The 24,716-nt window shown below is 43.3% G+C and overlaps 3 protein-coding genes and 1 long non-coding RNA gene across 9 annotated transcripts in view; 2 read left to right on the forward strand and 2 right to left on the reverse strand.

The window, feature by feature from the left end:
* The window catches only part of NUP153 (nucleoporin 153), a 46,592-nt gene extending 40,503 nt beyond the window's left edge, over positions 1-6,089 (forward strand). The window contains exons 19-22 of the mRNA XM_042833568.1: positions 1,038-1,406; positions 3,042-3,314; positions 4,397-4,556; positions 5,009-6,089. Of these exons, the coding sequence (XP_042689502.1) occupies positions 1,038-1,406; positions 3,042-3,314; positions 4,397-4,556; positions 5,009-5,093 (887 nt within the window). The 3' untranslated portion in view covers positions 5,094-6,089. The remainder of the gene's footprint in view (positions 1-1,037; positions 1,407-3,041; positions 3,315-4,396; positions 4,557-5,008) is intronic.
* A 1,777-nt stretch (positions 6,090-7,866) lies between these two features.
* Positions 7,867-14,805, reverse strand: FAM8A1 (family with sequence similarity 8 member A1). Its single transcript, XM_042833581.1, has 5 exons — positions 14,265-14,805; positions 11,731-11,851; positions 9,593-9,716; positions 9,245-9,384; positions 7,867-8,996 (listed from the first exon to the last, which is right to left on the reverse strand). Exons 1-5 carry the CDS (start codon positions 14,803-14,805, stop codon positions 8,852-8,854), a joined length of 1,071 nt encoding a protein of 356 aa, XP_042689515.1. The 3' UTR covers positions 7,867-8,851.
* Positions 14,806-16,364: 1,559 nt separating this feature from the next.
* The window catches only part of LOC122155032, a 103,359-nt gene continuing 95,007 nt past the window's right edge, over positions 16,365-24,716 (forward strand). For both annotated transcript variants that reach the window (XR_006167097.1, XR_006167096.1), the window contains exon 1: positions 16,365-16,496. This is a non-coding gene — a long non-coding RNA (uncharacterized LOC122155032). The remainder of the gene's footprint in view (positions 16,497-24,716) is intronic.
* CAP2 (cyclase associated actin cytoskeleton regulatory protein 2) overlaps positions 18,870-24,716 on the reverse strand; it is a 64,232-nt gene continuing 58,385 nt past the window's right edge. For all 5 annotated transcript variants that reach the window (XM_042808706.1, XM_042808709.1, XM_042808710.1 and 2 more), the window contains 4 exons: positions 24,313-24,436; positions 24,019-24,101; positions 21,219-21,359; positions 18,870-19,660 (listed from right to left, as the gene is read on the reverse strand). In XM_042808706.1, the coding sequence (XP_042664640.1) occupies positions 19,577-19,660; positions 21,219-21,359; positions 24,019-24,101; positions 24,313-24,436 (432 nt within the window). In that variant the 3' untranslated portion in view covers positions 18,870-19,576. The remainder of the gene's footprint in view (positions 19,661-21,218; positions 21,360-24,018; positions 24,102-24,312; positions 24,437-24,716) is intronic.

The raw sequence follows: 24,716 nt of genomic DNA on the forward strand, positions 1-24,716 counted from the left end.
CGTTACTAACTTCTGCTAACTTTGGAAGTAATAAGGAAAAGAACAGGGGGAATAAAAGCAATGCATAGGGTTGTGGTATTTTTAATCTTTGTAGTCTTACAATTGAGCTGCTAGTGAGCAGATTGGGGATTGTGGGATTTGGTGGAGGGGAGGTTGTATTGTTTTGGCTTTTTTTCTCTTCCAGTTGAAGTTCTGGAGTTAGATTTAGTCATGGGAATTTGACAAAACACCTTGTGTAACAAGGAGACTTTAACAAGCCTTCTTCAACACAGTGGAGAGTTACTTACAAGTGGCATAGATGGAAAAAGGTCCATAACTGCTGGAAATAATGGCAGTGGGAAATGAAGAACAGGGTCAGGTGTAATAATGAGAGAGCAGAAGCTTAGGGAAAGATGAAGAATTATATACTTAAAAAAAAAAAAAAGCTTTAAATCTAAAATTGCACTCAGTACTTCGTGACAGCTTTGTAACAGAGGGCTGTTCTCCATGGCTCCCAAAAGCAGGTCTTGAAAGTACTGAAGTGCAGTGAGCTTAAGCCATAAGAGCGAGGCTGCAGGATGATCAGCTTAATAACTGGCTTTCGGGCTGTAGGCTCGGGGCTGTAACTTCAGGAGAGGCTACAGAAGAAACTGTTCCACTGTTGTTGTTTTGTTTTGTTTGTTTGTTTGTTCTATTAAACAAACTATAGAAATGTTGCAGGTAATTGATGTTGTTCTTCTGGGAGCATCTGAAAGATATTTTTGTTTGAAGAGATGTACTGGTTAAATCTGGTTCTGATTATTACAGCCAATGCTTGGTGTCTGTAACTGCTAAAGCCTACAGCTGTGGTGGTGTCATCGTTCTTCACGGTTCTCCCATTCCATTAATTGTGAATGGCAGCAATCAGTGTATTAGATCTGGATCTTAAGTAATCCACAGTGGCTGCATAGTAGCTGAGGCATCAGTCAGTGTTTCTCCTTGTACAGCCTTTGGAACAGGGTCTCTGTTGCACACACTTCGGTGTTTGGCAGCGTTTCGTGTTCTGTTCTGCCCTGCAGATCAAGGAGCAGCAAAGCCATCCTTCAGCTTCTTGAGCTCCAGTTCCTCCAGCACAGCTGTGCCCACCACTTCAGCCAGCAGCAGCAGCGTGTTCGGCAGCGTCACCTCTTCCTCCAACCCTGCACCGGTTCCCACTCCCTTCGTGTTTGGGCAAGCCAGCAACACTGTGAGCAGCACTGCTTTTGGCAATTCTGCAGAATCTACAGCATCTCAGTCATTTGGCTTCTCTCAAGAAAGCAAACCAGCAACCACATCTTCCACCACTGGTGCAGCAGTTGCTCCGTTTGTCTTTGGTTCAGGAGCCAGCAGTAGCAGTGCAGCAAGTTCTGGCTTTACCTTTGGAGCCACGGCCACATCAAGTTCAACAGGTACGTTTAAGCAGGTGCTTTTGTTTTTGCTGTTAGGTCACAAAATAGATAAATGGAGCAGGGAAATAGTGTTTCATGGAGAACGTGTAGGCAAAACGTATGGAAAGAAGAGAAGTAGTGACTATTTACATTCAACAACATATAAACAATACTAATGCTTGGGGCTCAGGTTTTCGGGCAGTCTGGGAAATACAGTTCAGGAATCAACTGGCTGTGCTGTTATTCTGTGCAGTGGACAATCCTTTACTGGCTTTCATTCACGTAGGAACTTGTCATCATGAGAGTGAATTTCCCTCTTCTCAGTATCAATCCAGTGCTGAAGGTTAAACAGTCAGTGACAACTGCAGGTTTTTTCTCTCCCATACCTAAAACTATCAAGCACTGTAAATAACATCAAGATTTGTAATGAGCATCCTTCACAAGTGTATATCACAAACACAGTATTGATATATGCAACTGCTGCTTTGTAAAGGGTGACTTCTAGAGAGCATCATAGCCAGTCTTTCATTTTCTTGGTTACTGAACACAGAAACAAGAATCTGGATTTTTTTTTTCACGTTCTATATGCATTGCTCAGTGAAGTGCAGCATGAATTTAGCAGTATGGCACTAGGCTAAAGCTCCCAAATAATGTGTATTTCTGCCTAGAAACTATTGGTAATAAAATTAAACCTGTAGGGAAGCTACAACTATTCTAATCAGTTTCCTTAAACTTGTCATTCATGGGAATTAAATGTTACTTTTTGTATATCAGCAACAGAGAGAGAACAGCCCTAAGTTACAGCAATAAGCAGATCAGTGTAAGCCACTAGCAAGTCAGGACTTCCAGCATCTTTTTGTTAGTAAACGAAGCTATCAAAAATCTTCATAAAAGTATTTAAATACCTTTTAGCCTGTCTTACCTTCTGTTTTCCTTCGTGGAAAAACAGTCAGCCATTGTGTTGCAGAGATGGATATTTTTTCATTGCATGACGTCTGCTTAAATTGCATTAGATTACCAGTGCTATTTAGAATGTCTCTTTTGCTCAGCAGCAGTGTATGTGTTTGAAGTCACTGCTCAGTCATGGATTTTCTTCTCATTATTTCTGCTGGCCATGCAGAACCAAAGCAGCACATTGAATGAGCTTGTTTTCTGTTACATGGAGGGATGGAATTATTCTGGTAGCTGGGTTAGGTCCCTGCAAGCCTGATTTGGTCTCCAGAAATTGATAATTGTAAACACTTGGATGAGGAAGGGTACAATTGCTGACAAGAGGAAAGATTTCCGTTCTCCTGATTCCAATAGATCAGGAGCTGCATTTTGAATGATCGAAATATTAAAAATAAATGAATGAGTATTCTTCACCCGTGATATAAATAACTCTTAGTAAACACAGATCAGCATGGGCTATTCATGGGAGTCTGTTTCTAGAACGTGAATGGCTAACGGCAATTTGAGGCTAGACAACCAGTGTTTGAGGTGTATGTTGACTGACTCTTGAAAGCATGCTGTTTTTCATCTTTCTTACAAGAAAAGGTATAATTCCTATTATGAAGGAGGTGCTGTTTGTTGTTTTACCTACCCAGCTGCAAAGATAAGCTCTGTAACAAACGAAACAACCCAGCACATGCTGAAATTGCTCTTCTTTTCCCTGAGGGTCGTCCTCTTCATTTGTCTTTGGGTCTGGGTCTTCAGCGCCTGCTGCTGGCCCGGCCTTTGGTGCCGGTCAGCTACCAGCATTTGGCCAGAGCCAGGGCCCCGGCCAGCCGAACGCTCCCAGCTTTGGATCCCTGTCAACAACGCTGTTTTCAGCCGGCCCTCAGCCTGCGCCTCCTGCCTTCGGCTCTGTGACGAGCAGCACTCAGCCCTCTGTGTTTGGACAGCAGTCGAGCCAACAACCGGGTTTTGGCTCCGGCACCTCCAGTGCTGGTGAGTGTTGACCATCCTCTTCCTTTCTGGTCTCACAGAGAGCTTGCTTGGTCGGTGAGTTGTTTTCCATGAAGTGCATCTGAAGTTTAGTGAGTGAGATGACTTCTGCCTTGTGCACATACTCAACTGTAAGAATTAACCTCCATAAAAGGGAGGACCAGAGACGTGCAGGTACACATAGGTTGTACAGACAGACCAGAGCAGCAGAAGCGCTGCGCAGTTGTTTTCGGATTTGTTACAGAGTAGTTTTTAGGTTTTTTTGCCAACTTATTTGGATTGGAGACTTCTTGTGTGAGATACATTGCTAGTACTAGACCTGTATGGGTGAAAGCTTCATTTAAAGTTCTTTTTCTGAAATATGCTGGCAAGAATGATCCTTGCAATTTAAGTGCAAGATCTGTTCCACAGTAATAATTATTTTTTCAACTAAACACATTCATAGGTAAAACACTTGTATTTGATAACAGGATCAGATACAGAAAAGGGTTAGGGCCAGTTAGAAAAGAAAAGCCTCTTTTCTCCTCGGATGTTTTACAAAATACTCTCTGTTGAAAGCAGCCTGCATTTGTATTAATCAGTAATTAGTTGGCACACCGTGTCAGTTGCTCTTTCCTTCTGTAATGAATGAAGTAGGAGTTTAAAGAGAAAAGTCCCCGTGGTTTGTCTGTGTTATTTTGATTGTAGGAACGGTTAATGTTATTTTCCAGACTGCAGTTACACAACAAAGTTTGTTTAAATGGTAAATGATAATTCAGTACTGCAATTTGAGACTTCATTGATATATTTCAGTGCATGCAGGCATAAATTAATGGCAATACAGATAGCAGGAAACAGTTCATTAGCAGTGTGCCAGCAATCTTATTTAGAATCCCTTTATGATTCTCTACTGAAGCAAATGAAGTTTTTTAGTGTTGCTCCTGTGGTAATTTAGCATTTCTGGTAAACCTTCCTCCCACCCCAAGCTTTGCCATCTTGAGCAATGTGTGACAGAGGTAGGGGGAGGATGGTGAGGTTTTTGCTGGAAAGAATGAACTCAGATTTCATTTTCTTATTCCTTTCTGCTTCTGCCCCATCTTTCTTAGGTCCCGTATTCCAGTTTGGAAGTAGTACTTCTAATTTCAACTTTACAAGTAACCCAGAAGTATTTACTTTTGGTGCAAATCCCCCTGCACCAGCAGCACCGGTACAGCCTTCTGGCTCTTCAGGATTTTCATTCAGCCAGCCTCCAGCATTTACAGTGGGGTAAGAGACCATATCAGAATTTCACTTGAGCTTTTGGTAGTATCAGTGGACTGTGTGCAGCCTCTTCTGATGTTAAATTGTGAGGTGCTCAGATGAACATTGGAATTTTTGTCTAAGCACGGCAGCTTTCCTCGCTCTGTTAGCGTGAGCAGCTAAGTGAGCAGCGCTAGCTTGACAACAGCCTAGTTCTCAGAAATGCCATGCACCCATTGAAATGTTCTTGAAAAATAAGGTCTGCATTTAGCCACTGTGTGCTGCTTACCTGCTGAATGAGAGATTTAATTGCTTTTGGTTTCTGGAACTCTCTTCCTGTTCGTCATACGCTGTGTGTTGCCAGCTGCTAACTAGTGAGCCAGATGATAAAACAGTTGTTCTGGAATATCTGCTCAGTGCTGCTACTGCATTGTCGACTATACTGTCCTAAACTCTGCACTGCTAATTTCTTTTGATAGGACTAATGGAAAAAATATTTTCTCTGCCTCTGGATCTTCAGTTTCTGGTCGGAAGATAAAGACTGCAGTTAGACGTAGAAAGTAATCGCCGATTGGTAAAGCAACTTTGAGAGCAGCTGCTGCCCTGCATTGTTCAGTTGTTGGGATCGTACCTCATGCTGGGTTAGCTGAAGTCAGATCTGCCTAAAGGAATATAGAACTCTGCTGCCCTTTCCTTCCCTCCCTCCTTTAGTTTTTTTGTAACAAGTAGAGTTGGCACCGGGGCCGTTCTCAAGCAAACCTATTTTAGAATCCAGCAAGTTACTTCTGTCACTGACTCGGCATGGTTCGGCTATAGAGATGAATGGCTTGTACAATACCTCTTCATCTGCACCGCTCCGTGCGCCCATCTGCGTTTACTGACGCCTCCGAAATGTAATTATACCAGTGAGGGGTTCTGTATAGAGTAGAGAATGTTGGTAACGAATGATTTCTATGCTGAGTTTGTGCCGGTGTATGTGTGAAGTGAGTGAGTTTGGGTGTATCGTGCACTAAAATTTTCTGATAGAGGAAGACTGATTACAGGACGATTCATGCTAAGGACTTGTTAGATCTGTAGTTCTCCATTTAATAATTATATGCTATTTCTATATTTTCATTCTTACAGCCCTTTATCACCTGTCTCGCCTTTGTTATTTTATTATGAAACGTGTAAATACAGTTTTGTTTCTCTATGTACTTTTTTGGCATAACAGATCTGTGAAATGGAAATTTTAATTTTGTGTGTTACGGCCATTTTTGTTTAGTATTGTCTCAGATTTTATTATGTAAATCCCATTATTCAAAGTTGCCTAAATCCATTTAGAAAATCTTTAAAATTGGGAATTCTTAAAGTAAGTTTATTGGCTTTTCTGATCCATTTTTGTTTGGACCAAAAACCAGTATTGTACAAAGTATTAAGTATATATTTTTATATTTACTGAAATGGACTGTGGTGACTTTGGATAATAAGGAAAAGTTTAATATTAAAGCCATGTTTATTACAGTATAATTAACATGTTAAACCATGGGATAAATGCCATCAATAAAAATATGAAATATTGTCTGGCAGTTTTAACTCCAAACGAAGGCCTCAGTGACTGCAGCTGTGCTGCAAGGCAGTGTGCTCATGCCCTGTGCTGTCACGTGCTTTCTGCCACCACAGTGGACTTGAGAACTCTTTAAATTAGCAGGGAACTGGAGCTTCTCACTTGTTAAGAGTTTTATTGTAGGCTTGCTTGGAGCCGTAAGTGTGACTCAACTGTTGTAGCTATGAGGCTAACTTTTGCTACAAAACTTAACTGTAGAAACATTCACCACAACAAAATATACCCAACTGTAAGTGGATGATGTGTTTTTTTTCCACTTCTACAGGAGTGAGAAAAGTTTCTTAGAGAGCAGACAATCTAATAGAGGAAGGAAGGATGCTCTTGATTCTTCAGGGACTACAGCTGAGCTTTTGGTAAGCAATAGCATTTAGTTTATGGTTAAGATCCAGTCATTTACTGCAGCAAACAGTGAAAGCACCACTTCCATCTCATAGTGCCAGGGGAGAAAAGCCTGCATGGCCCACCTGGCTTGGAGCTGATATAAATAATTTCAGATACATTAGTGGTTACTTGGCAGCACTTTGCCATTCAGTGCTGCTTTGCATTTCTACAGCCATACATGCCCATGTTCTGAAACTCTTCCAACTGTGAGCTACGCTTCACAGGAGGACAAAGGCCAACTTTCACTTCTGTCAGTCTTGCAGCATGTGCAGAATGGATCAGTATTTCCATACACAGAAAAAGCGTTTAGCAACTGGACTTGAAAAGCACGGAGCTAAGCTGTTATTCACGTGGTCACATCTTACTGCTGTGGACAGATTATATGCAGTTAGATATTTCCAGGTGTCCAAATCAGAGAAATGCCACTCAGTTTTCCTCAGCCCTTTTACCTGCCAAGTATAGAACCTACAAACCGGAAAAATAAACATGCACTTGTCCAGGCAACTGGATGTTTGTTTTTCCCTGGCCAGCTTCAGCTTTTCTGAATTGTAATTTTTTCTTTGCCTGCTCTGGACAGGCTATTTTTCTCCAGGCTAAGAAAAATCTGAAGCTTTAACACTGAAATTTTATCCAGCTATGGTTCTACCTGCCTCCATCCTGGATCCCAGTTTCTAGATCACCACTACAAGAACACAAGTTCTATCTGTATTCATGGTGAAAATATAAATAGGGAACACCCAACCCAGCACAGCTTTTGTCAGTTCTAACAACTTCAGCTTCTGTCAGGCTGGGCAGCCCCTCCTCAACTTCTAGCACTCAAATCAGCAGTGCTGTTCTTCGTGTTTTGTACAGATACATTTTCTGATGATGCAATTGGAAGTGGGCTTTCTAGGTAAGACAAATGATTGCTCACAGCAAAGAATCTGAGAGTTATTATCCAAAAAGGCAGAGACTTCATTCTGGAAAGTTCTAGAAAGTTCAGTGAGGAGAAAATGCCATTTCAACAGATGGCAAATAAAGATCACAAAGTGTATGCAAAAAGTTCTCTTCATAAACAAAGTAGCAGCCCTTGTCAAACTAAACTAATGCAGAATATTAACGTTACTGCTTTTAAGCTGTTTGACCTGAAGAGAGAAGAAGAGCTCATGCAAGTACTTCCATTGTCTACCTCCAGAAGGGAGGAAAGGGTAAGAATTTCAGCAGCAGAGCAGCAGGTATGCTTCAGAGAAGAGCAGACAAAAACTGCTCTGGGAGAATTCCAAACTCTTCAAATCTTAATAGAACATCAACACAGTTGTAGATGGCCCTTTCCAAGATGCTAATGCCATAAGAACAAAAATCAAAGCTATGTATAATCATGCAAAATATTAGGCTTTTTTATTCAGTATTTAAGTTATTCTGAATATACCAACAGTTAGCCAGAACATAAAGAGAAAACAAGTAGTATTTATACTTTGGTAGACTTACACCCATAACACATGTTTCAGTTAATAGTTCCTGCATGCTCCTGGAAACTCAGTCAGCTGTTTTGCTTGATATTATATGCAAGAAATAGACAAGTGCTTTCACTCCAGACAGAAGCAAATTACGTGTGCTGTTCACAGCTCCAAAATTATATACATGGCAATTCACTAACACTGCAGTGTAAAATGCCCTTTCCAGATAAAAAGCAGCTACCATTTCACCTCATTAGCTTTGACACATTAAATAAATGACAATACTTAAGATAATCATGCAAAAAAAACTTGTCACATCAATATTCAGATAAAATACTTTCAAGAAGTGAGGGAATATGATCTGTGAAGCAATAATAAAGGCAGCGATAAACACTGTTTTCTTTCTACACACCCGTCACTGTAACTCAGTGAATGTGCCTTACTCTCCAACACTGCAGTTCCCTTCCCCTCAAAGAGTCTGCAACGACACAACTGAGGCAACTGCTTGGAAAACATTTTCTAGTTAGTTACTTCCAATACCCAAAACTGCAGAAAAAACACTTCTTTCGAGGAGGAGTATTTCTCAGTATCTGCTTTCACCCCAGGATGACAAACAGAACAGCAGCGTTCTGCAGTTATTAACAGAGCCACTTAATTTCAAGCTGCGGTTAATACACATCATTTCTCTCACAATTCTTTGGCACTGGTGAGAACTCCAATACTTTGAAGGTAGCTGCTGGCACCGCTCTGGAGCAACGCATTCCTTTAGCTGCAGAATCATTCTGCTTTAATTTGGGCTTAAGATTCGGACGGTCATCTCGGTGTCAGTTTTGGGGTAGGTCTTTGTTCATTTGGGAACGGTATTCAAAAACAGTCTGGGAGTCTGTCATCTTTTGATATCATCTGATCCCATTTCTTCTTACCACAATAGTTCCTGCTACAATATCGTAGGCTGTTCTGTTGTGCTGAAAAAACAGCAGCGTAATGAACGCAGGAAAAAATGAAGCGATAGAAAAATTCTTGATCAAAGCTCTTATCGTAGACCTGAAAAGAGAATAAAGGTATTCAGTGCCTTATTGTCACTTTTCTGCTTTCCCCAAACCCACGACCTCCGGAGTTTAGAGATTATTTTACCACCTGAACTGGAAAATATTCACAACTGAGTAATTGTTATATTGAAAGAATCTGAGAATGGCTCTTGGCAATCCAATTCCGGCAAAGCCAACAATAAAAACACGGTGCATCTCCTCCCAAACTGCACGCTTTCCATACCATTAACATGAAATACTTACGTTGTCATACTGACATTAGAGGATGGAATGACCAACACACGACTGGGCGCGATGAGCACAGACGTATCGCACGTCACAACTCGCAGTCCAAGCAAGAACTTCCCCGGGGTTGCTCCGCCTGCTCCCCAAATACAGATTATCTGCAAAAAGAAGTTATTTCAATTCCATACAACGCACTGCAGTTCACTGCTATGGCAAACTTAGCTTTCAACCAAAAGTCACCTAGCTTCACAGAACTCAAAGTAAAAAGGATTTACTTCACTGGCCACTGATGATACATTTGTTTTGTTTGTTGATTTGAGAACTGCCACATATGAATTACAGAAGTTCCAATGTAGGAGTAGTTACCTCGTAGAAGCAGACTAACAACCTGTAGATGAGAGCTACTACCATCATTTTCTGCAAATCTTCCATGGATGTATCTTCATCTATTTCTTCTATTATGTAATGCATAGCAAATTTAGAGATGTCTCTGTTGAAAATAAGATAACTTTAAAAAAAAAAAACAAAACAGCAACAACAAAACAATACACAAAAGCCAGAACTCGTTTGTCCCTTCTAATACTGGAATTCACTTCAGTCTGTTATTAAAAAAGAATAATAGCTTTTCAGCTTCTGTGATCTTAAGCCACCCACTAAAATTCCCAACACTGGTAGGGTTCCTTCTGAGTTGCTGTTTGGTTTTTCATTATGAAAAAATTCAGTTACCACGTTTGCAACAGGATGGCCTATGTAGTGAGCTGCAGAACTGTTAGGAAAACTCTCATTCTTGAGAGATACACCAGGGATTCCACAGTCATCTCACCAAATACACGGATACAAGTATCTTCATTAAAAGGTAGGCGAGGGAGATGGGAACCCAAAGCGTTGTTCTCTTGTAAGGCAGAACTTGCAAGTCACTAGGCAACAAAGGACATTTCTCCTTCTTTGCATGACCAGGGTTTGTCTCCTCAGCAGTTTCAAAATGCTTTCACCGAGCAGTTGAAACTTTGAGCCATTTCCCCTACTGAAGCTATGCAAAGCAGCAGCCTGGAATCAGCTGTGTATTTTCACAAGCCAAAGCACAGATCTGACATCTGATACGTGGAATAGGCACACTTGCAATGTGTGCTCGGGAGGTGACTTTTCAGTGACCTATCCAGACTATGATTTCCATTCAAATAGGTGTGGTCCCACCTGAAAACAACCCATACGTGCATTACTTGCTCTCCTCTCTGTTCAGGATCAAAAAAGATAAGGAACAGAGAAAATGATAGTATGGCACAATCTGCTTTTCCCTTCAGTGCAATGTTGGCCCGAAGCGTTTGTCTTCAGTGAGGACGTGCTTTTTCACGACAGCTCAGCCTGGCCTCCAGCACACAGCTCACCAGGAAAAACAAATGTTTTTCTGAAGCTGCTTGTAAGCAACTTTGTAGCTCTTGCAAGAGCAGTAATATTCAATATGTTGTACATTAATGCAAAAAGAAAAAGATTCTCTTTCAATCACCACCACCATTTTTGCAGAAACAATACACGTACAGCTGTTCTCCAGCTTTCCTGTACCTTCTGTATCATTTTGGGCCTACAAAACCAAGCTAGAAATACAAGCTGCCAGGTTAGAGTTGGAGGCTTTGGCAACTGAACAGAACTGAGATGTTGGCATTTCATTTGCCTGCTTATTTGAACAACGAACACCGAAAATTTATACTGACATTTATTGTGTTGGATTTAAGCCTCTTCCCCACACCCTTCAAGCAGCAGTTCAACCTGTCCAAAAGATGTTATCTCTGTAGTATCAGTTTACATCCAGCCAACATTTGGAAGGCTGTTTCAGCAGAAACCTTCAATTCTGAAATGTAAGTGTATGGACCATACTAAGCCTCCATCTCCTCGTGAGACTGAAATATCTGAATGTATCAAAGTGGAGGAACTGAATCAGCTAATAAGAACTATTGCAGAAGGAGAGAGCCTTTGAGGTAATTAAGCACTAAAAAAAACCAAATATATCAAGTATAAAAACGTGAGGACTTTCATTCTGGTGCAGAGTTGATGCATAAGATGCTTATTCCATTTTCCCTCCAGCTTATGCTCACTAAAGCCTGCAGCATGGCAACGTTCCTAGCAACCTTCCTGCTGATACATATTTGACGTGATCTGACATAAAAACCTTTTTTAAACAAAGCAAAAAAGTTTCCCACAGAGATTTTTTTAAGAGCATTTAAAAAAATTCTTGCTAATTTCCTCAAAATCATATACTGCAGGTCAGTCTAATTAATCCTTAGTAACGAGTTTGTGAGCCTACAAAATTACTCCAAAATTCTTCCCCCTGCCATCAGCTGACCCCAGATCACGAAAGATTTAAAAGGAGGTTATCCTATAGTGGGGCTGTGTGCCAGTTAAGAAAGAGACATCAGATGCATAACCACAGCACATATACATCATGACACCTCAAAGAGCACAAAGACCTTAAAGCTGTATACAATAAACCTTTATACTGTTCTACTTACTTTATCCCACTGAGGTGCATAATACTTAAAACTATGGTTGCCTTTATGAAGAACAGAATGAAGAAATCCACCATCTCTGCTATGAACCTGTGTGCCAGCGAAGGGATAATGAACTCCCGACCTGCAACAGAAACAGTCAGGATTACCCAGCTTGTACTGCACTAAGAAGTTCAATTCTCTCAAGGATATTTCACAGATACCTTTCGCAAGAACACAACCAACAGCTTCATCTCAGCTCACACCAAGAATTCTACTAAAGAAGTCTATCAATTAAAAGAACGCATCTGGATTACTTCAGTTATATGAGCCTTCAGGTTAGACCCAGAAACAGGAGCAGATGAAAGCATTAGTCACATCTGTCAGAAAGGTTCCTATGCTGTTTATTATAATACAACACAGCACAGTGCTCCACGAGCCAGAAAACATAACCCATTTCCCCAGCATCACTGGCCAACGGCAGATGGGGGCAAAATGAACAGCATTTCTGCAAATGCCTGTCCCACATACAGGAAAAGGAGAAAAAGGGGGGGAGGGGGAAAAGGAAATTCTCACCCCAATCTCAACAAAACATCATGAAAAACATCACTGCTCTATGCTAAATTTCACCCAGAACAGTTCAGCTTCCACAACTGCTACTGCCAGTCCCGGCCTCACAAGCTGTGCATGTGAAGCTGCAAGCCCAGGGCACTTCTGTACTTTTAAATGCAGTAAGTACAATAAAGCAGTGATTATGCAAGAGCAAGTTTTTGCTTAATGCGACTCAGCTTGTATCTTCCCTTCATAGCTGTTTACACTGGTAACTCCACATTGATACTATCTGTCAAGCAGCATGACTTACATAAGGAATACTAAAATAGATCCAGTTTGCACTGCTGAAGCATATCCAAGTTGTCAAAAAACTTCTAACAGAAGATTCTGTACCTCAACCTCCGCTGGCCCAGCTTAAGCACGTAGCAGCAAAAAGCACAGAGCAAATGCCCTCCTCAAATGCAGCACAGTGGCTGACAGCAGCAGCAGTGCCATTTGGACACACAGACACAGCGACCGAGGAAGGCAGAAGTGTTTGTGGCTGTGGAAGTATTCAAGTTACCTTAAATCCTGCTGAGACTTCAGCGTATTTCCCCCACAGCAATTTAAGGAGATGTTTTTTACATCACAAGTTAACACGTGTGGTGGGGACAGCGGAAAGCAACGTGCAGCTCAAAGCCCAGGCTGTCACATGAAGGAGGGGTCACACTAATCAGGCAGTGACACAGGGCAACTGTGTCTGAGCGTGCTTTGTTCTACTGTGCTTAGTGTAAGAGTGGTAACCTGCTACAGTAAGGCAGGGAGGCGCAAGGGGGCAAAGCATCTTAAACCACAATTAGCATCCAACAAAAGCTTGCTGCTGCCCAGCGTACAACTAAGTACGACTAACATACAACTAACATGTTTTCACACTCGGCTGCAGGCAGACTGAGCTGGGAGAGGCGGTCACCTGCTCTGCTTTTTGACGCTCCAGCTAGAAATGCGCAAAGTTCAGCTGAAAAAAGTGACAGCCTATGTTACATAAGCACACAGGGCTGTAAACTACAGCAGCACCAGGATGGAAACATGTCCTCTCCTGCCAAGCTTGCTCCAAGGACAATAATCCGCAGCAGAAAAGGAGATGTAATCACTTGAGCTGTTCCAGATGCATCCCCTCACAAGCTGGAGCACAAATGACTGCATCGGAGCACTGGAGCACGCAAAGAATTCCCTTAGGAAGGCCGGGTGTCACAACAGTAACGAGCATTCAGAATGACCACATTCACCAGCAGGAAGAGCAATCCGTGCCCCCAGCTGCCTTGGGCATACTGCATTTATTCCTGAAGAGCTACGTAAAAACCCAGGAAACATTTCCATCCACCTTTGTATCCTCTGCCTTAGGGACAGGGAGCTTCTGTTCAAAAGCAATCTATAAAAGCAATCTACAACCCCGAACGAAAGCAAGCACTGCTCTGCACCGCAACCAAACAAACCACGTTTAAAAGTCAGAATCCCTTCCCTTCGAAGAGAACAAGAAAAAAAAGGAAGGAAAAATGCTTTTCGGGGAGCGAGCTCACACCAACGGCACAGCTCTGCCCGCTGCACTTTGCCCTGCGGAGGGCCAGGACACCTGGCTTTTTTCCAGGGGCCTCGGCAGCACAGTCGGATGGATGCCCGTCCATCGGCAGCCCCGGAATAAAGGAGGCGGCCATTCCAGCAGCCGGCGGGGAAGCACCTGCAAGCTGCCCGCGTTCTCTCGCACGCAATCAGTTTGCTTTGCTCTCAAGAGAACGCAAACAGAAGCACTGCTATACACACTCCGCAAATACTGACATCTGAAACGAACTCCAGTTCCCGCTGCCAGCCCCACGGCTCCGCTTCTTCCCTTCGACTTGGCCAGGCGATGTCACCGCAGCACGGAAAGGAGCAGATGAAGTCAGTTCGGCTCCAGTCACCCGAACCGCGCTAGGAACGAGCGGCATCCACACGAACACGGCACAAACGCGGCCCAGGCCGCCCTCACTCACCTGCCGGCCGGCCCGCAGCTTCCCGCGGGGCCGCACTGCCGCCGCCGGAGCCGGGAGCCGCGCGGGGCAGCGGGGAGAGCCCGGCGGCAGCCGGCGGCCAAGAGGAGGCGGGGGCGGGCGAGGGGGGGGCGCGGGGCCCCGGAGAGGCGGCGGCGGGCGGCGGGGCGAAGAGGTAGAAGGGGCTGTAGTAGGCGGCGGGAGCGGAACCCGGCGGGGCTGAGGGAGGGGGCGGCGGCGGCGGGGCGGCGAGGCGGGCAGCGGGGCCGGCGGCGAGCAGGGCGGGCAGGCCGCAGTGCCAGCTCAGGTAGCCGCAGTACGAGTCCCACAGCCACTGGTGCACCCGCCGCGCGTACTCCGCCGCGCTCAGCGCCTTCCCCCCGTCGTCGCTCCCCGCGGCCGTCGGTGCGGAGCGGGACGGCGTAGGCGGCGACGCGGGAACGGCCTCTCCGCCGCCGTCGCTCCTGTCCTCGGTGCCCCCGGCCGTCGCCGCCGCTCCGGCGCCGCTGCGGGCCGTGCCCGGCTCCGTGCCGGGATCCGCCATCTCCGGCATTGCCGCTGACGCCGAACGCCGCCCGAACCGCGCACGCGCCAGGGCGCGCCTCGCCTCTCCCTCTCGGCGCGGGGGTGAGCGGGGACAGCCGAAAAACTCCGCGCGCCGGGAGGGAAGCGGCTTTCCCACCCCTGTGCCGCCAGATGGTATCGCCCAGCGCCGAGGGAGGGCCGAGCTTAGGCCGGGGAGCGTCCGAACGCCCCTAGCGAGGGGAGCAGCGGCCCTGCAGCCGCCCCGGCTGGGCGCAGGCAGGGCCACTCCGCCCCGCCCCCACCGTGCAGTGTGAGGGCGCGAGGCGCCGCGGCTCCTCAGCAAGTCAGCGGCGCTCCCTTCCCGCCTGTGTGTGACGCAGTGAAGAGTTTCTTTCGAAATCCGAAAGAAAAGCGATAATCCGACCAACTGGGAAACAGTGGCACTGGGAAACAAGGATCTAGTTTGCTAGATCGCTGGGAAGACTTGTGGATTTCAAATGCAGGCTTGGCATTGCTCAGCCTTTTCTCCTCTGCAGCTCTGTTGAGTATTAGCGCCACGACCGGGTTTTTTATGACGTGCTTTTAATGGAGATGGTGTTAAGTGTGGAAGTAGCGGTGTTCAAAAAGCAGTCTTACGTTATTCCAACAAGAAGATGGTTTTTCTTCTTCCGCGCTCAGTTCCCTCAGGCCTTTAACCGAGATGATCTTTTAACGTCTTAACAGTGACGCTCAGAGAGCGGTTTCTCAGTCCCTTGACAGACAGCGCGCACAGCCTTTGCGAACACGAGCGCAGCGTTAACAAAACAGCGCGCCATTGCCCGCGCCTCAGCTGCTCTCTGCCATCTGGTGGATACGCGGAGTCACTGCTTCGATACTTCCCATTTCCACAAAGGAAGCGATGTTCTGAATAACTAAGCCGGTATCGCACAACCGCAGGGTGGCTGAGGCTGGCAGGGCTCTCTGCCCACCTGGCCCAGCTCTGCCCCAGCAGCGTGCTCAGAGCCGTGGCCAGGCGGCTTCTGGACATCTCCAAGGAGGCGACCCCGCAGTTTCTGGGTAGCCTATGTCTGTGCTCCATCACCTGCACAGCACAGAAGTGATGTCTGGTGGTTAGACAGAACCTCCTGTGTGCCAGTTTGTGCCCAGTGCCCCTTGTTCTGCTGCTTTCTACCTGAGAGGCCCCAGCCTGTCCTGGGTTTGGCCCTTCTCCTTGTTGCGCATGAAGCGGTCCTTTTACAGAGGAGCTGTTGAAGAAAGCGTGAGATCTCACAAGAAAAACACTGTTTACATATGAAAACTTACATCAAAATCTCTCATGCACCTTACCAGCTAATTTGCAGCCTAGTGAACATTTGACCCACGGAGGTTTATAAAAATGAACAGGCTAGTTACACCATACACGTTCATTCCGCAACAACGTATGCACCACAGATACTGTTCTCTGTTTAGATTCAGAACAGAAACACAATTTCAAAGCAGTGCAGACTGTATGGCAACTGCTGAATTACAGCCTGAACCTCTGATTGACCACCTGAGACGAGCACTGAGTCAGCCACAGGAGCACAGGTGAAGGCAATTCAGCTGTGTGCCAGAAGGGGGGGAGCCTGGCTGCACCTCTCCTAGACCTATTTAAGAGCTGGCTGCCAGTGTGAAAGGGTCTGTTTTTGGAGATCCCTCAGTTTGAAGTTTTCCAGTGAGCCCAGGACAAGGGTAAGCCCTTTGTCTATTCTTTTTTGGTGTAATAACCTGCTTAGCCACGCTCTCTTGTATATTTCTTAATTATAGCATCTGTGCATTCATTGATTATACAGCAGACCAATCTGGAATACATGACATATCTCCTGTGGCAGCACATAGTAAGAAGAAAAGGCTGATAGAATGTTAGGACTGCTCAGCATTTAGTGCTTCATTCCTTGCTGCAGTAAGTCTTTAAACACAGCTCACGTTTGCTGGTGAGGATGCGGACGCAACTGACCGCAGTTGGGATCTTTCTTCATATCATCATTCTGCAGCTTGGTGACTATTTTTAAACTCAAGATGTATGTAATGATTCCTTCAAAAAGGAGCTTTTTACGTTTAATTGTACATGAATTCATATAGGGTAGAATCAGAACCTAAGATTTGTCTTGTTTATTTTGCATTCCTTTGCATTTTTTAAGACGGGTTGCAGAGAGCAGCCTGAAAACACACAGCAAATATTTTTCCCAAGGATTACAGCTGACGAAACACAGTTATGACTTAGTGCCACATGGCTGACTTTGCATACTTGATAAAAGATGTCTGCATGTTTAACAAGTCTCTCTCCCATTCTACTTTTCTGGTGCCTAATACTGCATGGACTTTATTGGCCTCCGTGCCTCCAGTTATCAGTATTACCTTGTGTCTTTTAATGTAAGGCCTCCTTCCTTATCTTTTCAACCTCTGCTCTCTGACAAAGTTCTCAGGTGTGGTCAGACCTTCAAGCACACAGTGTGACTGGACAGGACTCCTTCCTGTTAAGAAACTCATCAACGATTGTGCTTGGGTCTTGCACGCTGCAGGAGTGTGAGTGTAGAGAGAAGGCTTAGCCACAAGGGAGTTTGCTCTGAAATGTTTAAAAGGAGACTGGTACAAGCAAACCAGCCTCGAGGAGAAAGCTGAACCCTTTGGAAGAACTAAAGGAGTTTGTCCTTGTAGCAAGTCAGAGCTGCATCACTGTTTTCTGTTCACCAGAAAGCATTTTAGACTTGCTTTGTGCAATACCTTCACGGGAGCACGTGGCTTCCTGTTTTTGTGCAACAACTTCATCCCTGTTTGAAGCTGGATTTAAAACATGGCTCAGATCAGAATGAGATCGTTTTACAGAACAAATCATGATTATGATTTGAAGATGAAACAGTCTTCCCACAAGTGAAATATGGGATGGACTGCTCCTGGAGCTTGTTAACATGGGAAGGATGTACCCAAAGACATGTAGAGAAACAATGGGAAAGGCTGAAAATAGAAGGTAGACCTTATAAACTTGTTCAGGTCATGACATCTCCCTAGACAAAATCTCTGGAAGATACAGGTGTACCTAGAAATGAGACCCACGAACAGCTGGGTTCCAGTGCTGTCACAGAAGTTACATGCACAAAACTTCACCTGCTCACATGCAGCACAAGCACTGCTTGCTGTCAGGTGAGTGATGGCTGCTGGTGTGCCGATGTTTCCTTAGATGGGAGGAGCAGCTACTGCTTCTCAGTTAAGCTAATGAGATGGCACTTAAGATGGGGAGGGCGTGTGGGACAAACAGTACGGCACAGTAAGCTCTGAGCAACTTTATATTTAAACAAGTACATTTTTCCTTTTTTAATCCATAAGAAGTTTACTGTTGAAAAATGCTATATACTAAGGCAAACACATTATACATATAGATTAAAGATCAGATAGCAAAACCTTGCAGAATGAGCACTACTGTTGTTATGTAGGGTTTACAATTGAAGATAGTTAAAAACCCTCAAGGATTAATGTACTTTCAAGGTAAATTAGGCACAAAATTTAGCTTGTAACTAGCTCTGCAAGCATCTCACTTTGATTTCACCATTACCAAGTAGTACAAGTGATCAAAAACATATGCTGGCTGCAAAACTTTAAAATTTTATTGTACTGTGTGCTGAAATAGTACAAATGTATACAGGACTCCACCTTTGTTAAAAAAGCATGTACAATAGGGACTATAGAAAGCAGAATTGAAGGGCCAAGTGGGCTTTGTTTGGGCTCAACTGATAGGTCATAAATCTATGGCTTTGCTTCGTGGATGTAATTGAAATTGAGTGTTAGAAATGCAGGGAAGAAATGGAAAGATATTTTAATTAACAGAAGCTATGACAGCTATGATAGATTTTAAAGGAACTTTAACAAGCAAACTAAGTGAATCTGATGCGTGCCTCTCACCCTGGGAAAACCACCTGCCCAGTCGTGGTACTTCCCATGCCAGCTTGCTGAATAGCAAAGGTGCAGTTTGCAGGATACAGTGTGAAACTTTAAAGCATGAGAGATTGTGTCTATAAACAACAACAAAAGATACCTGTGGAGCAAAAACTTTTCAGGTGATTTGCTGCAAGCTCAGTGAGGCTTCGGTTTCAAAAAAATTCCTGATTCTTAAGAAACGAGAGGGTTACAGCAAGTCTGTGTGGACCAGAATAAAACCTTGTATCTCTGAAAACGCAGGGATCCTCTAAATATGTGTATTAGAAAAGTGTTAGATTAAAATATCGTATCATTTCATCTTCCATTAGGAAAATGTATTGCTGAAAGTTACCCTTTTTTGCTTGCTTAAATAAAAAGGTTGCCAGAGAACTACAAGGAACTGTCAGATAGTTCTCTCAGGATGTGTTTGTACTGCATTGTGCAGGACTAGCATAAGAGGTGAGAATCTCATCTTAGTCTTAGTGCTGTTTTTGATTAGCAGAAACATAAAAAGGAATGCCCAGAAGCAATGTGATAACAGTGTATCATGCAGTGTTTTGGCTTAACGAATAAAGTGTTTCAAACCAATGAGGTGGCTGGAAGGCAGGGGTTTCAAGCCATTACATTCACATGACATCATTGAGAAGTAAAACCGTAAGTGAAGGCAAACTGGAAACTTGAAATGCTGAGGTGCCTAACAAAAGCGTGCCAGACGAGTTATTGTTTCTAGCATGCACAGCTAATGCTTGAAGGCCTATGAGAGCAGTAGGAGCTACTGCTATTTCTAGTTCTTCACGTTGCTGCGTTGTTTCTGCTGGCTGTGGTCTGATCGCGGTCAGTGAGCGCCGGGTGCTGTCAGGTTAACCCACGATCTCGGCAGGTTCAGTGACCAACTTGGATCCATCCCACGCTGTCTTGAACTGTTCAGGAACCGGAAATTCTTTCTGGTAAGAAACAAAAGCGCCAACGCTGATTAGATAAACAGCGGATACCTCGTGAAAAGTGGTGGGATACTATTAGTGCTACATGACTGGGAAAGCATTGAGAGCTCAGACATGCCAGGATTATAGAGAGGCCTTCCTCATTACCCTAGGAAGCTGTATTCAATGCCGCACAGGAAAAAGCCTTACTGCTACCTAGTTTCAAATAGCCTTGCTGTGGTACTCCTGTGTAAAAATCCCTCTCGCACCATTATTTGGGACAGCTAAGTAAATAAACCTCAGGTCAGAAATGACGTTAGGCTCCATCAATGACTGGCCTGGAAGACAGTAGAAGGGATCTGATGTGGAGATTTGGTGGGGAGACTAATTTTAAAGAGGAAAGCAAATGATATAACACAGAAGAGTGAAATCTAAAATACCAGCCTATCATTTTACACGTGATAAACATCAAGAGGCATAGCATTCATTGTGGGTCAGACAGAACAAAGCAGAACCTTGAGGGAAGTTTCCTTCCATTTCATGTGGTCAATGAAAGCATGAGAGATATTGGGTCCTCCTTGGTTCTCAGAGAACAAAAGTGTGGAGGAAAGGATTTCTTTCTTTCAGATCTCACAGTGTTTTGATAGCCAGTGACTTCACACAACAGTGGCAATTTAAGGAGAGAGACTCATCAAAGAGATTTTTTTTTTTCAGAAGCAGGTAGATATGCACTCACTGAAAAATAATTCTCTTTTTATTTGCCTGAAGATGAGCATCCAGTAATCACTTTAGGAAAAGTGGAGCATGCAAATTCTCTTCTCACATCTTTTCCTTTGTAAAGCCTAAACTCTTCTGCCATATGGTATTCCAGAGTGGAAGACTTATGGCAAATTCAAGTTCTCTCTCGAGTCATTCAGTGCAACTTCAAAACTACTCTGTTGAGTAAGTATGCTTTACCTGCATGTTGCCTTGCTACAGTGTGACACAACAGTGGATAGCTTTAGTAGAAATGATGGAGAGACAAGTATTAAGCTCTTACTAGGACAAAAAGGAGCCTTTGAGTTAGAAAAGGCAAATCTCATGTTTAGGTGATGTTTAAGAACCTTATTTTGAAAAAACACTAGCAAGAATTCTACAGATACTGCCTGTGTATCAGCAGTCTTAGAAAAAAAATAAGTAATACTTTATCGTTTCACTTGGAGCTGCAAGATTTCTATCTTAACTTTAGCGTCATCCTCTTCAGTCAGAGTGCTCTCAAATAATGTGTGAAGTGAGTCCCACTGGGAGGTTATGTTTAGGAACCAACTTCAAAAAAAGAAAATTAAGTGGATGGGAGATGAAGCCATCAGCTGTATTTAAAAAAAAAAAAAAAAAAAAAAAAAAAGAGAGATAATGTATAAATTTTTAAGTTTTTGCCCCTGCCACTGATAGCTGAGAAAACAGAACACAGAAATTCAGTTGTTTTGGATCATCTCTTGATCGTGTTCATACTGTGGTGTGTGAGCTCTTTCTTTCCTAGCAGTTTTATCTAGCAAGGCTAGATGGGTAGAGGGAGAGAATCTCTAAAAACAATCTCACTCACATAATCGCCATCTTGGGGGATGAGGATGTTCATCTCAGAAGACTTGGCACTCACGATCTCACAATCTAATGATTCCTCACTGAGGTAGATGTGACAGCCTTCTGTTTTGTTGATGGAAATGGTTGGCACTTTCCCCATCACCTGGAAAATGATATACTCGTTATCGAATCTTAAAAAGCAAATAAAGTCTCTATTAACCTAATTTTTATTGCCTGCCAGGTCTAATTTTGCCTGTCAACATCTGATCTGTATGTCATCTGCCTGCATGATGCTTGTATTTGAGATAGAAGCTACCATTTGCTAAGCACTAGAAGTTCTTGGTGGTGACAACAATGTTTTCCATGCAACTGCAAGCTTATAATACACAGCAGACTTTTAATGTATGACTTGATGCAAATTTTTTCTCCATTCCCTTTGCTTCCAGTGATGTTTTTGTGCTGATACTCAGGCAGCATTCAGCTTGTTCATCAGCAGGATGGCATGAAATCAAACACGTGAACTCCAACCCATTCTAGGCAAATGCAGGATCTCAGCATCCAAAAGAAGTGTTTTGTGATGCGTTCCAAAGACTTAAAAACTCTTCCTGGATTTATAGCACAGAACAGGAGAGGGTTTTATCCCCTTCAGGCAAGATAGAGCCCTAAAAAAGCACGAAGATCAATTTAATTACATCTTCAAAGGTATTTCTTACATCATGTTAAAAGCAAGCGCAAGATTTACTTGAGGGGGGCAGAAGGAAGTAGACTTTCTCATGTTGACCACTCTGCAGGTTGAAAGGTCTCTACCTGGCTAACTGGCTGACTCATGGCTGTCAGTAAAAATTCCTCCTCCTCCTCCCCACTGGCTGAAAGCAGCAGCTCTGGACAGAGTATTGAAAGGGCAAAGGTTGCTTTGAGCTATAAAACAATAACAGCGCGTGACAGATAGCCACTCGCTAATAAAAAAAGTGTCTTCCATCATTCGAGTTTAGAATGTAATTTCAGCTTCAGTTCCTTACATGTGACGCAAACAAAGAGCAAGTGGTCTGTCTACTGCACTCTGCCCTCCTCCTGAAGTCTGATATGGAACGATCAGTGCTTCCTAGCCTCATCTTTCCTCTCTTTTGCTCTCTATTGCATGAGATCCTGCAAAAGGAGGCTCTGTTTAATGTTATACATTTAGCAAACAGCAGGAAAAATAAAATGCTGCTGGGAGAAAGGAGAGCCAAGAAGTAAGGCACTGAAGTAAACATAGAAAAAATTATAGGGTAATTCATTGCATTAATATGTGATATATTTGCAATTTATGAGCTCAGATCTTCAAAATACTGAGAAAATGCAGGTTCTGAGCACTTGGCATGCTCAAATCCTTCAGAATCAGGCAGCTTATAGCCAGAATCTTAAGTGTAACTCCACTCTGTTCTGTGCTGTAGAAGCCTTATGCAATATTCATAGAACCTGCTTAATCAAAAGAATTTTTATTCTTAGTAAAGATATTTCTTCTTTGCATGAATATTAACAGCGTCCAGTTTTGCTGTTCCTCACATAGGAGTTTTTGTCTCTCATGAGAAGTTCTAGAAGTGCTGATAAAAATAATCCATTTATTTAGGAAAAAAAAAAACAGAAACCAGCCAAATGCCTGGGATGTTCAAATGCCTGTGCCATAAGTTGTGTAGTGATCATGACAAACCTGCTTGTTGCAGCTCAGAAGATGACGTGCAGCTGGTAGCAATGTCAGTCACTTGCAAGAGGTGCAAAAGTGCAAAAAAAGTCCTGCTGTTTTTCAGTGTGGTATCTGTGACCAGTATTTCTGAAGTACAGAATTTACTGCAGGCATAGCCTTTTAAGCAGAAGACCTCAGCTTTTGTGAAGAAGACAGGCAGTTTAATATAATTTAATTTCCATTTAATTATTTTTGTCTTAAAATAAAACATCCCAGAGGCCTTTCTTAAGATCATCTGTGTTGGTCCCAGCTTGTACAGTTAGACCTCTCTGGAATGGAACGAGCGAAGTGCTGTAAATGCCAGGCAGGCTGTCTGTATTTTGAATAGGGCAATGTCCAGTACAGGGAGGGCAAGATCTGGATTAAAAAAGTGTGTATTTTCATTTCAAAAGAACCACAAGAGAAGGTGATCTCTGATGAGATTTTACTCGCTGGTTGTCTTGGACAAAACCAGAGACTCACAGCCCGTATCTGGGCAAGTTGTCTGCATTATCTTCTCATGTAATGAGTCAAGTTGTTGGCAGGGAGATCTTCGAAATCCAAGAGCCTGCTTTCACTTTATGTCGTTTAGTTGTCCATTATAGTCTATTTGAATGTTTTCATTGAGAGAAAAAAGACGAAAGAAAAAAAAGAAATAACCAACTTCTGGGCTCAGAAACCAATTAGCTAACTGCCAGAATTTGAAACACTGCTAAACTTCCAATTTCAGGAGCTGTTTACCATGAAAGCAACAAAATTAAGGCCAGAAGTAATAATATTTCAACCCTGCCTGGGGCAGGAGGATTGTAACTGAATGACCTCAAAGGTCCCTTCCAACCCAAGCTATTCTATGATTCTGTGATTCCACTGAATAGATCTCTCCGTTTCGCTGGAACCAGGTGTTGGACTAAATGAAGTCTATTCAGTAACAATCAGTAGTTTTCATAGGCACTTCCTAAATACATCAGCAGAATTCGCTGTATATTAAGATAGGTTTGGCTGCACCAGTCTCTCACTCATCGTGTGCGCATGAGTTTCTAATAATCTCTTGCAGCCACATGTCGGGCTCGTTCTTTCTGTCTGTTCTCTTTCTCTCTTTGTTTCTCATACAGATCTTTACCTGAATCTGAATATCCCTGGAATTGATCACTTCCACGATTCCCACAACGTTGTCAAACACGAGGCCAAACTTTTTACAGTTATCTAAAATAAAAACAATCATAAATAAGAAAGGCAAGATAAAAGCAAATATATGCACATCGGCTGCATTAAATACAAAAGTTTCCAGTCTCATGCTGCATAGCTAATCACTGGTGATCTGCCCATCACAATGAATGAAATGATTCTGATGCATTATAATTGCATAAGTTTTTTCAAGATTGGCATTTAAAGTCCAGCTGAGCTGTTCACTCACCAATAGTAATTGAATTGATCTTTCCTTTTATCTGAAGTGTAGACTTGTTACACTTGAAGATGTAGGCTACTTGCTTGAGTTCAGTGTTGGTAATGACCAGGTCATTCTTATCCTCTTGATATTCCTATTTCAGAAGAAAGTTTATTTATTTGGTTATCTTTAACTAGCTCACAGTCAGAGCTTAGTACAACACATCATCAAGTCATTGCATCACTGCAACAGAACAATATCCTCCTGGTGGCTTAAAAATCCAGTGTGATTGGTGGCTGGATATTTCACCTACCTCAGCCTTTGGTGACGCATGTGTATGTTCTAGAGCTGAAGAACTTGGCACAGACTGAGACAAACCCACTGACTTGGTAGCAAAGACATTCTGCTCTCAGCAGTGTAAGAATGCCTTCACA

The sequence above is a fragment of the Centrocercus urophasianus genome, unplaced genomic scaffold (genome assembly GCF_019232065.1).
Source record: "Centrocercus urophasianus isolate 14NV4802_14NV808 unplaced genomic scaffold, USGS_Curo_1.0 seq_11, whole genome shotgun sequence".
Lineage (NCBI taxonomy): Eukaryota > Metazoa > Chordata > Aves > Galliformes > Phasianidae > Centrocercus > Centrocercus urophasianus.

Excerpts from the sequence above, each read along its gene's own strand:
- FAM8A1 (XM_042833581.1), bottom strand. The coding sequence starts at position 14,805 with ATGGCGGATCCCGGCACGGAGCCGGGCACGGCCCGCAGCGGCGCCGGA. Across the intron at positions 11,852-14,264 it reads AGCTGCGGGCCGGCCGGCAG|GTCGGGAGTTCATTATCCCT; the intron begins GTGAGTGAGGGC and ends TTTCTGTTGCAG. Across the intron at positions 9,385-9,592 it reads TGTTAGTCTGCTTCTACGAG|ATAATCTGTATTTGGGGAGC; the intron begins GTAACTACTCCT and ends TTCTTTTTGCAG.